This window comes from Sparus aurata, chromosome 20, assembly GCF_900880675.1.
Source record: "Sparus aurata chromosome 20, fSpaAur1.1, whole genome shotgun sequence".
In the NCBI taxonomy this organism is placed as follows: Eukaryota; Metazoa; Chordata; class Actinopteri; order Spariformes; family Sparidae; genus Sparus; species Sparus aurata.
In genome coordinates this window covers 10205085-10217034 of record NC_044206.1, presented here as the reverse complement: position 1 = coordinate 10217034, position 11950 = coordinate 10205085, and the positions used below count along the sequence as shown (strand labels likewise).

The following is an 11950-nucleotide window of genomic DNA, read 5'->3' as shown; positions in this document are numbered from 1 at the left end:
TTCTCTTGACGTTACTATGACTTCATGTGACCACTTAGCAGATCATCTGTTAAGAAGTGATGATTCTCAGTTGCTTGATGTGCAACCAAAATAGCTGGATTCAAGTTAAAGTTAATTTGTGTTTTACTGTATTTAAATGTGATATGTAGATGTTTGCACCTGACAGCTAGTTTGATAAAGCTGTTTATTTCTGCTTCCAGAGAGGCTGAGCGAACACATGGGTCTGCAATAAAGTTCCATCTAAGTGGAATCCAATTAATTTGGTCGTGTTTCCATAACTGAATAAACAAGCCGTTCTCAGAGGTAAATAAGGTCCCCAGAACACTGTTTGCAGCTAGAAAGGTGGCAGGGTCCGCCACATATAAACAAAGTAGAACAGTATGAAGTTGTGTTGTCCTTTAAGGTCAGTTTGTCTATTGACTCATAAAAAACGAATAGAATTTATTTATTAAGTCTGTTTAAAATCGGTCACGGTCAAACAGTTCAAAACCCTGGTTAATATTAAAATAGTTTTATCATGTGACTCAGAATTCATTTATAACTTTTACACTCTTGTAGTAAAATCTCCCAGTGAGTCCATCAGTGGATATAATAAATTCAGACTTCACTATCTGGTTTTTTAAATCCTTGGACAAAAAGTCACTGGAGAATCTTTTTTTCTTTCTTTCTTTTTTTTTTTTTTTTTTTACAGATAAATCTTGTGTTCCAGCTGCTTAATGCCTCTGTTTTGTTTCTGTAGGTCTTTCCCTGTCAGTGATGTGAGTCCTGAGGTCTTCTTTTTTCCGTGTGACGCTTGAACTCATCATGCACTTGTATTATCTCAGGCCGCAGCTCAAGCCTGATAAGAGCTCAGACACCCAATGCTGCCTCGGTCTGAAGAGTGAAGCCAAAAGTGACATGAGGACACCTGACAGGGGGGACGTGACCTTATTTACATCCAAGCAGCCGAGTGTGATCGGCTCCAAACAGAGTGCTGTCTGCCCTGTCACTGCTTGTACTCATGATTTTATATAAATGACTTCTCTGATTTACCTTCACAGTTCTTACTGGTGTCACAGCATGATGTCAAATATAGAAGATTAAACAACTTCGACAGAAGCCTAATTCATTGCTGATCATTTTGTTGTAACAATTTGTCTCTGGAAGTGTCAGAAATAGTAGTGAGAATAGAAACAGGAATAATGATTAAGAAAAAGAGCTCAAAGACAGAAATTGGCACACTTTTCTATCTAGAGCTGATTGGATGAATGACCTCAAATGTGACCTCTTGGCCCCACCCACTCTGACTCAGAGGCAGTGCTCAGTAAACACCATACAGCTGCTCACTGGAACCAGCAGGGGGCGTCATGTGACAGGGGAAGAGGCGTCAGCAAACGTGTGTGACTCTGTGTGTGACTCTGTGTCTGACTGTTACCTCCGTCTGTGGATTCATTCATTTCCTTGAGAAACATCAGCTGTCCCGTCACCGCGGACAGCTCCAGATTAAATTTGACCTCTCTCTGCACGTGTAGCAGCTCTGTATTCAGTTTCATTTCAGAACCACAGACAGCTCCTCATTAAACATTTCCATTTTATTTTAGCACCACAGACAGCTCCCACTTTTGACGTTGCTTGAGTTCAGCATCGCAGACAGCTCCGTTATCTTCTCGAATCAGAGTGAGTCAGGGGTACGGGGTGTCGATATGGGAGCAACCATGCTCTGATCTCACTCACGCTGGCGTCTTTCAGCGCCAGAGTCGGATCGCTCTTTGACACAACTTTGTTTTCAGGGCCAGAGAAACACTTTGACTGTATTTGTTGGACAGTGTTTATAAACGCCGCAACAGCGCCACCGTTTGGTAAAATGATGTAACACTCAGAGACAGGCACAGGCTTCTTCCCCGTCCTTGTATTAATAGGCCGTAGCAAAACTCATCAGTGCACTGAGTGCATTATTGTCACCGGAGTGGACTGGAGTACGGAGCCCCCTGAGGGTCACCTCAAGATTTTTCTTCAGGACCACTTTTTCCCTCGGTCGTGGATCAGGATGGATTGTGACAAAACATACAGACGTTCATGGTTTCCAGAGGATGCATCCTAATGACTGCAGTGACGCTTCTAAAGCCAATCGGCTTCATGTACGCTGCTTCAGATCGTCACTTTACTTCACAATAATGACCTGCTGGCTTGTGTTGGACTGGTTCACAATCAGCTTTTATATGTTAAATAAAAAAAAGAAATCAACAACAAAAAAATATATTTTTCATCACATTAAAGAAGCAGGAGCAGTTGGTGACGAGCTGGCAGGTGGAGGTGAGCAGACCCACTCCCGCCTTCCCCTTCCCTACCCTGCACCGCCAAACAGCCCTCCTACCCGAAATGCTCACTACAATCAATCCACTGACTCGTGGCAAGCTGTCAGAATGGTCAGCAGGACGCCATTTTGTCAATGAATGCAATAAAAACACATATAAAACACATAAAACACAACAACGGGAGAGGTGTTTATTGCACATTTTTTATTATTACAAAACATTGCATTATAACATTCACACATATATAAATACTTCACATCATATTGCATTATAAATAGTTTGTATTCTCCCTAAATAAAAACAAAAAAACAATGTGGCCGGGTCTCATCTGTATTTCTCGGCGAGCACGGCTGCGAAGGCCGACAGGTACTTGTCGATCGCCGCGTGCACGACCGGCGTGAAGTCGTCGCCCATGTGTGCGGCCAGAGCGACGAGCATACAGTGGGAGAAGAGCTGCGGAGAGGGAGCAGGGAGGTTACTGATGAAGGGTTGATCTCATCAAAGTGCAAATGTCAAGAATTAATAGACGTGTTCAGATGTCAGTAAAAAGTTTTAAAAGATTTTATGTGCACATACTGTTTTTTTAACTGATATGAGCCTCACTGTGTTGGGAGATGCTCTGTCAGTGCTGTGTGTGCCCCTTTTAATATCTGAGACTGGCCTACTGTCAAAAAGGCGCCCAGACTTCTTTTTTTTATTGGGGAGCAGGTCCTCTGTTTACAGGAAAACTGAATTCTTCCTGGTGCCTTCCAGTGGCACCTCCATGCTTCAACAGTGACCCTGTCACTTCTCTGGATTTTGGATTTTTTATGTCAAAAGGTTTTGTTTTTTCCCCCCTTTTGTGTGTCCAAACCCAGAAGTAAACAGGGTTTCAGATGGCTGTGTACGGAAAATGTTACGACCCTGTTTGAGGTCCATATACTAAAAACAAATGATGTTAGTAAAAATGTGTTTATCATCAAAGTGGTTTTTATCATTATCATTTCGTACGGCTTTATTGATAGGACAGCTTCAGAAATGACTGGAAACAGGATGAGGGGGGCGACACGCAGCAAAGGGCCCCAGATCCATATTCGAACCCGGCGCCACTGCAGCGAGGACAAAGCCTCTGCACATGGCACTCCTGCTCCACCAACACAGCCAATGGCTGGCTTGTCATTAAAGTTGATCATAAACCAAATCACTCATTTTGCTGATGAAGTCCGTCACTAAGGATTGTTTGCACGCTTTTGAACTGTGCGTCTGTGCGTAATCTCACCAGATGGTGGTGCTGTTGCAGTATTTATAACCCAGGTCTGTCTGCTGACCAGTAGGCTTTCTGTATATGAAGCATTAATGTTGGTCTTAATTGATGACAGGATGGTAGGATGGTATGAAAACACTTGCATAGATGACAGATGAGATGATCAAACACTGTACTCGAGTGCATTTTGAGGTATTTATACTTCACTTGGGTATTTGCACGTTCTGTTACTCTACACCTCCTCTAAGTATTGAACTTTTTACTCCCTCATTTGTTTCTATACATTTAAGTATAACTGTTAGTTAAAACAACAACACTGAATATTGGATATAATAACTGGCCGGGTTGATATTCTATGGACCTAAGGTACACAGTAATGCATCAATGTAAGTATTGGCAGATTTTATTTTGACTTCCAATTCTGACACTTACCTTCAATTATTGCCAGAATATTACTTTGATAATTAAGTCACATTTACTTTCATTTGACTTATGCTAAAGATTTACTCAGCTTCCTTGTTCCTCGACTTTGGAAGGACCTATTGCTGTACCTGTTAATCACTCATACTGTCTTTTTCTGTTTTTACATTTTCCGTCCTGCCCTCCTCTTTTAAATCACCACACCAAAGTAACATTTAACATGATATCTTTAACGTATTTCAAAACTGACAACAAATATGTTCTGCAGTAGCTGGTGTCCTCCACATGTTAAGTTCTCAAATGTGTGTCAGTATATTTTATATCTCCCTATATAAACATAACAGTGTTGAGATTGTCCATGAGATGTTGATGCTGCAGTTAAAGGCACCTTGAAGTTGGTGGGGTCTATCCGGAGCTGGTAGGCATGCAAGGTCTGCAGGGGAGCCAGGCTGACGGCCAGCTGGTCGATGTCCTGGGCTCCCTCCGCTATGGCCAGAACGATCTTCTCCCCGTGGGAGAGCAGGTGAGCGGATCGAGGGCTGATGTCCAGGTGGGAGAAGTACGTCTTGGTGCCTGGGAAGGTGGCAAACATCCTGTGGAAGCGGCGGGAGAGGTGAAAGTGAGATGAACGAATCAGGGTTTGAACTGCAATTAACACTGGTGTACTACAAAGCTGAGGTACACTTTTATATACTGTATTTTGTACTCAGATTACAATTATTCATAACCTTCTTGTCCAGTGGGAAACATGTCATGGAGATTTGGATTGTTTGTGATGAACTGAAGAGTGAAGTGTTCCTGGATAAACCCAGTTTTTCTGAACTCTTAAAAAGTTCTCTTGTCAAGAGATATGTGGTTCTCACTGGACAGCAACACAACAAACAAATGATGATTTTAGAGAATATAATAGATGCATTATTTTAGATAAGTTTCTATATAGTATATAAAGTAATTAAAGGGGCTCTGGGGAACTTCTTTGTTTGTGCTGAAGGCTTGCTGTTAGTTTCAGTTTCTACCTCTGAGCTACTTTAGCTCCTGTCGCTCTCTGTTAGCATCCACTGGCTTGTACAGGCAACTGAGAGAGACATCAGGCTACAATCACTCACACATGGAAATTTAAAAAAGTGACTCATACTGCTAAATCGCTACAAATTTTGAATGTCAACAAAGGTCAAATGTGTAGTTTTGGAGAAGAAATTCAAACTCAGATCTTTAAACTAAAGTTGGCAGGGTCCGCCAAATATAAACAAAGTAAAACCAGTATGAAACAATGTTGTCCTTTCTGGTCAGTTTGTTTATTCCGTTTATTCAGTCATCAAAAGAAAGAGAGTTTGTTTACTTAGTTTGTTTAGTTTTAGTCCTCTGGTTAAAACTTCTTCCCCAAAACCACATAGTGCACCTTTAAGTTAAGCATCTAAATACTTTCTCCACACTGACATAAAGACATTCTTTGTTTGAAATACAAAAACATTATTCATGATCAGAGAAGGTGAGGCATGGGGAGTGATTATGACCACTCCTTCTGCTGACATCATCATCATCGTCATAATCATCATCATCATCGTCATCATCATCATCATCATCATCATCAGCGTGAACTCATTTGAACATGTCACTGAACTGAAACACTATCTGAAGTTTGATGAATTGGCAAGTTCTGAGTCACGCTCCGGCATTACACTCATTAAACACGTAGCACCACTTTCTCGTACAGGATTTGAATTCTAGCTAATTGCAAAATCTTGGGTAACTTTTGCTTTACACGCTGCAAAAAGTTACCTGCTCACCAGAGCATGTGAGCGGAGCTGAGCAGCGAGAATTTCCGCTCCCGGCTTACGTAGGTGTTCGCTCCTTCGCTCCATCGCTCAAAGTTATACCAGACAGCTCCGCTCAAAGACCGCTCTCCGCTCACCTAAAATTTCATTCAGCTCCGGTGAAATCGCTTCACGCTCGCTCAAATTTAAAAGAGGGAGCAATTCCTGATGTTGCACCTATATGACCTGTCTGCTTGCTTTTCGAAATATTTTACAAACTCCATCTCTCAACGAATGACCTCCTTGAAGGCACACGTGAGTCTGTGTGGACTTGTGCATGCCCTAGACTCGGTATCGGAACGGAACTGGAGCGAAACAGAACCATCGCTATGGTCTTTGGTTTAAAACCAACTCTGCGCTCCAACTATATTCCGCACGCTCCGCTCCCCGCTCACTCCACGCTCCGCTCCGCTCACATGCCCTGGTGCTCACCAAGATTTGACATGTTAGATTTGGGAAATACAACATTAATTCTTGTTAGTAAAGTTTTTCTCTAGTTTCTATCTTTTAATTTATGGTATATTCTCACATTTTCAGGTGACTGCATAATCAACTCCACCAGCATCAAGTCTCATTCCACCTAAAACTGTACAGTGTTTTGCTTCATTTTCTGTAGTGTGCTGAATTTAAGAAATACAACACATAAAAAAGTAAGGTTGATGCTCATTCTATTTAACTTATTAACATGTTGTGGGATGTCTGATCTCAAGTAATGTGTTAAAAAAAACAGTTGTCTATTTATTTCACCTTTGAACAATACAAATGCCTACTTTTGTCTGAGAGGTTCACTGGTATTAAACGATAAGTTCACCCAAAAATGAAAATTCAATCAATATCTACTAGGCTGAAAATTACTTTTTTGGAAATAATATGGGATCTCTGGGCTTCCTGCGACGTGGATTACCCCGGATGAGCTGAATGGATTCAACTGAAGTTTTTTATTGGTAGTTTGTTTACATTTTTAAAACAAGTCCCCATCTGCTTCAGTTGTTTAGGAGAACACTGCGACAATGTTTTGCTGTAAAGCTCTAGGAATGTTTTGTGGGTTCCTCAAACAAGTTTTTATTTCTTGTATTTTAGTTTTAATTTGTTGCAGTGTAGACATCAAGTCTGAGGCAATAACTGCCAATACATTATTGATAAAGGTTAAAAAGCATCAATCTTTTAGTCAGACAGTTTTATTAAGTCATTAGTAAAGGGTCACTGGGGCCTGTCTTCATACGTCATGTTTATTGGCTTGGTTTTTGTAAAGCTGAGATTAAGATCTGGTCAGAGGCCTTAAAGGTGCACTATGTAGTTTGGGGGATGAAAAGAAAGATCTTCAATGACTGATGAACAAACTAAATAAACAAACTCTTTGTTTTCATGGCCGAATAAACAAGCTGACCTTAAAGGACAACACAACTTCATACTGTTTTACTTTATTTATATGTGGCGGACCCTGCCACCATTTTTAGCTTCAAACAGTGTTCTGGGACCTTATTTTCCTCTGAGAACAGCTTGGTTATTCACTTAGGGAAAAGATAAATATTTCTGAGTTCATTAATATATACACTCATTAATATTGTAAATATTAAAATTCTGAGTTTGGATTTCTTCTGCAAAACCACATAGTGCCCCTTGAACATGTATAAACACACACCAGACTTCCTGCTGTAAAGTCTGTCAAGTTTTTATTCTGGAAACGCCTCGTTGACCTACCTAGTAAGCGCATCGGACCCGATATCTTCTGCCACAGGAATCAGTTTCGTCCATACTTCTGCAATGAGATCTTTCTCCCTCTTGGAGAGCATTGCAGTCGCAGAGTGAAACCACTTTCACAGCCGAGATCGCAGTCAGATTCACAACAGGCGCCGTCAATGTGTGAATATGTGAGTAAAAAGGTGTCAGTCAACCATTTTGAATGAACACATTAACGCAGAGACAGATGGAGAGTGAACGAGTTGAAGCAATGATTCAGTCCCTGCGTGGAGGAAACGTGGTGAAATGGTGGTGTTGTTTCCCTCCTCTGTTATCAATCTGCAGCCAGCACAGGGTGGGGGCTCCACACTACTGTGCTATCTGCTGCTGAACGTGCGTCACGCTGGTATTTCTAGCACATCATCCATGAGGCTGCTGACCGCAAAGTTAACCCAAAGGTGAAAATTCAGTCATAAACCTTCAATGCTGACTGAAAGCTGGGTGAAGTGTCGAGTCCACCGCGTATTTCTGAAGCTTCGCAGCAAAACAGCACTGTGGTGTTTCCCTAAACAACTGAAGTAGATGGGGACTTATTTAAAAAAGTTAAAAAACAGGTTGTCTCGTATAATATAACACTCGGGAAGCCCTGAGATACCAAAGTGATTTGAAAAGATGCTATTTACACCATTTTTAGTTGCTAAGCTAGCAGCATAAGCATACACACACAGTCTAAACCTGGTGCGAGATCTTAATCACGCATCAAGAGTGTAAATAATGTATTTTTGAAATAATTTGTGAAGTCGCTTCTGGAGACTTGAATTACACCGGATGAGCTGTATAGATGCGTTTTATGTTGTGTTTTGTTTTTGTTTTTTTTTATGTTTTATAACAAGTCCCCATCTACTTCAGTTGTTGAGGAAAATGCTGCTGCTTTGCTGCGAAGCCCCATAAAGGTTTTGAGGACTTTGAAACTTTCCGCAACTTTCCAATCAGCACGGGGGTCAGTCAATCATGACTGAATTTTCATTTTTGGGTGAGATGTTCCTTTAAAAATGTCTTTTCTCTCCACCATGACAAGGAGGACAAATGATTAAATGTGAGTCAGAGGCTTCATGGCTGGCAGATATGTCTCTTATGTGTGTTGGAGGCCTTTTTTCAGATAACCTCTCTATCTGAGGCGCCATAAGCCGCTGGTCAGGGGACAGTGGGCATGAGGCCAGCCTGCATCAGATAGACCGTCGCAGTGAGGACCACTGTGAGGACCGCGGAGCTGCCTCACATTGAGGACTTTACATGGCGTGGGTCTTTTCTTCATGCATTTGTACTGACAGCATCGCGCAGAGGAGCTACTGTGACACCACTCAGTCGATCCAATCCGGTTATAACGGAGCTTTTGCAGTCAGGTGATGACTATAAATTAGATTATGTTAGATTGAACAGAAGATCTTAGTAGGTTGCCTCAGTAAGAGAGAGTCAGAGCTCCAGGCGGCAGAGAGTGGGAAGTCTGTGCCAGGTGAGACTAATCACATCACCCATCACCTCCAGAGGGCGTTACAGTCATTACAGCGACATCGCACAAGCTCCCTCCAATCTTTTATGTCATTATATTTACATCTGTCACAAGTCAAGTTGATCACTTGAAAAGCAACGCCAGAGCTTTCAGCTGAGACCCAGTGGAGATGAAGGTTGACTCAGCACAAAGAGGCTGTATCATGTCCTCAAAAAAATGCACAGTCATGCCTTTTGTCCCATGTGGTGGGCTGGTCACACAGCTGAGATGAAGTTTTTTAAGTGGACCCCCCCCCCCCCCTCCCCACCCAAAAAGCTAGAATCAGTATTCTGATCTATCATACTCTGTTATCGTACCTACAACAATCTAACTTGTTTAATCATAATCATCAATACATATGAAACATGTTTTCACAGAAGAAAAACATCCATTACAATCTATTTGACTGAAATAGATTTTCAGTGTTAAATATGTGCACTAAAGTTGACACTGTGCATTAGTGTGCGCTTTCAGTGATAATGAACCTGAATCATGATGAAGCGGGGAATATTGTTTCGCTCTACAACTTCATCCAGTTTAGCCAAATACCTTCACATTACGTTCACACTGAAGATGCTTACTGGCCTAACGCAGCTTTTATCACGTTGGTAAATAATCTCACCTGTAAAACTCTAGTGCTCCAGGTGAGGCTTGAACTCACAACCTCGGCAGGCTACTGTCTTACGAGCACCGCATGCTGACTGATTGCACCACTGGAGCTCTGTCAGACATGCTTCACTGTCTTGATGAGATCACGCTGCTGAGAGGAAACAACGCTTCAGTCTGTGGGTCTCACTGGCTCTCACCATTGATTATCATGACAAGAACAGGACGCCTTAAAGCTGTTGTAATGTGTTGAGCAGGTCTGAGAGCAGTTGCAGAGACTTGAGACTTCCAAGTGATAATTTAAACCTACATGTAGCTGGTACATACTGCGTTTTTAGTGATTAAAGCAGTCCAATCCTCTAACTGTGAGATGATCAGGTTTTACCAGTTTATTTCTTGACCACTGGGGATGATTGATTGTGTTGGTTGAGTCACTGGATCCATTATTTACAGACTTTTTCAAGCTCATGCACATGAGCTACTAATACAAATTCAGAAATATATTTTTTTTTCCATAACCTAATAAACAAACTGGTCTCAGGAGAAAATAAGGTCCCCAGAACACTGTTTGAAGCTAGAAAGGTGGCAGGGTCCGCCACATTTAAACAACATTAAACAATGTGAAATTCGGTTGTCGTTTAAGGTCAGCTTGTTTATTCAGTTTATTCAGTCATGAACACAAAGAGAGTTTAGTTGGTTTAGTTAGGTTGTTTAGGCATCTAGGCATGAATAATCCGTCAAAATGTGTTCCCCAAATCTACATAATGCACCTTTAAGCACAGCAGTTTGGCCCTGCTGTCATTGTTGTGAGTGATTTAGTCGCTCCAGTTAGTAAGCGGTGTGTTTATTGGGATTCATTGCAATACATCAGACTCTTGGGATCATTCTGAGATACCAGCTACAGAAGGTTTTTACCCACCAACGGTAAAACTCCAGTGCTCCAGGTGAGGCTCGAACTCACAACCTCGGCATCACTCAGCAGGTTACTGTCTTATAAGTACCGCGCGCTGACCGATTGCGCCACTGGAGCTCTGTCAATGGTGGCTGTCCTCATTTTAACTGGCTGTGAGAACTAACATTTAATTAGACTAGTTAGTATAACTATTTAACTGTGGTGTAGTCTACAGTCACAGTGTGTTTTAGGGTATATGAGTAATGTTTTTAAATCAGAGCAGGGTTTTAATGACTTGGCTTCTCAAACTGTGGTTGGTGGGTGATAGTATCACTTGCCTGTTAAAGGTGCACTATGTAGTTTTAGGGAAGACATTTTAATTAGAAGAGAAAGATCTTCATTGACTGATTGTTTTCATGACTGAATAAACTGAATAAACAAACTGACCTTATACGACAGCATAATTTCATGCTGTTTTACTTTGTTTATATGTGGCGGACCCTGCCACCTTTCTAGCTTCAAACAGTGTTCTGGTGACCTTATCTTCCTCTAAGAACAGCTTGTTTACTGGAGAACATAGATATCTATGAGTTTGTATTATTAATGTACATATTACAATTCTGAGTTTGAATTCTTTCTCCAAAACCATGTGGTGTCCCACAGAGCTCCAGTGGCGCAATCGGTCAGCGCGCGGTACTTATAAGACAGTAACCTGCTGAGTGATGCCGAGGTTGTGAGTTCGAGCCTCACCTGGAGCAGCAGGAGTTTTACCGTAGTACTTCGGTAAGAGTAGCTTAGACACTCACTGTAAGCTGTATGTCCCTTTAAACTGCACATTCAAATGACTGAACCACTCACTGACCACAGGCCTCGGCCTTTATGCAGCAGCTACTCACGTCTGTTGTTGGCTGGTCACAGAGGATAAAACCAGAAAGTCAAACTCCAGGTCAGGTTTGAACTCACAACCTCAGCATCACTCTGCAGGTCACTGTTTTGCAAAAATCACGTGCTGACCGATTGTGCCACTAGAGCGTCTGTTATACACAGTGTTGGGGAGAAGTAAACTACATAGTTTAACTACATAGCTTAACTACAATTTGCTGTAACTTGCTGGTAGTTAAACTACATTCATATTTTGTGCTGCGTCAAGTAATTCAACTACTTTTTGGGTCATTCTTTGTAGTTTAACTACTCAATTTACAAACTACAATTTTGACTAATAACATGAAATATTTTTTTATCTAAAATAGACCTATATAATATACATTTTATTTTGTTTTCCTTTGAAAAAAGGCATGAAACATGTAGTGACAAGCCAAGCCAACGCTTCCTCTGATTGGCTTGCCCTGGCAGCACTCAAATGCTTCACATAGTGGGCGGGTCTTTGTGCCAAGGAAGGCAGTGTTCATATGGCACAAGCGCGTCATGGACAACCCTCCCGCTACCACCGAT

The 11950-nt window shown here is 41.6% G+C and overlaps 1 protein-coding gene and 2 non-coding genes across 3 annotated transcripts; 1 reads left to right on the top strand and 2 right to left on the bottom strand.

Moving 5' to 3' along the window:
• Positions 1–2463: 2463 nt before the first annotated feature.
• On the bottom strand, positions 2464–7858 carry hbae4 (hemoglobin alpha embryonic-4). The gene is made up of 3 exons (XM_030399283.1): positions 7473–7858; positions 4346–4550; positions 2464–2747 (listed from the first exon to the last, which is right to left on the bottom strand). Exons 1-3 carry the CDS (start codon positions 7562–7564, stop codon positions 2619–2621), a joined length of 426 nt encoding a protein of 141 aa, XP_030255143.1. The 5' UTR covers positions 7565–7858; the 3' UTR covers positions 2464–2618.
• Positions 7859–10542: 2684 nt separating this feature from the next.
• On the bottom strand, positions 10543–10636 carry trnai-uau (transfer RNA isoleucine (anticodon UAU)). The gene is made up of 2 exons: positions 10599–10636; positions 10543–10578 (listed from the first exon to the last, which is right to left on the bottom strand). It is a non-coding gene; the product is annotated as a tRNA-Ile (tRNA).
• Positions 10637–11162: 526 nt separating this feature from the next.
• trnai-uau (transfer RNA isoleucine (anticodon UAU)) lies at positions 11163–11256 on the top strand. The gene is made up of 2 exons: positions 11163–11200; positions 11221–11256. It is a non-coding gene; the product is annotated as a tRNA-Ile (tRNA).
• Positions 11257–11950: the final 694 nt, after the last annotated feature.

What these genes read in the sequence shown, in the direction of transcription:
- hbae4 (XM_030399283.1), bottom strand. Translation starts at nt 7,564, where the DNA reads ATGCTCTCCAAGAGGGAGAAAGATCTCATTGCAGAAGTATGGACGAAA. An exon ending in GGGTCCGATGCGCTTACTAG is followed by an intron (nt 4,551 to 7,472) that starts GTAGGTCAACGA and finishes CCGCTTCCACAG; the next exon opens with GATGTTTGCCACCTTCCCAG. An exon ending in TAGACCCCACCAACTTCAAG is followed by an intron (nt 2,748 to 4,345) that starts GTGCCTTTAACT and finishes CCCTCTCCGCAG; the next exon opens with CTCTTCTCCCACTGTATGCT.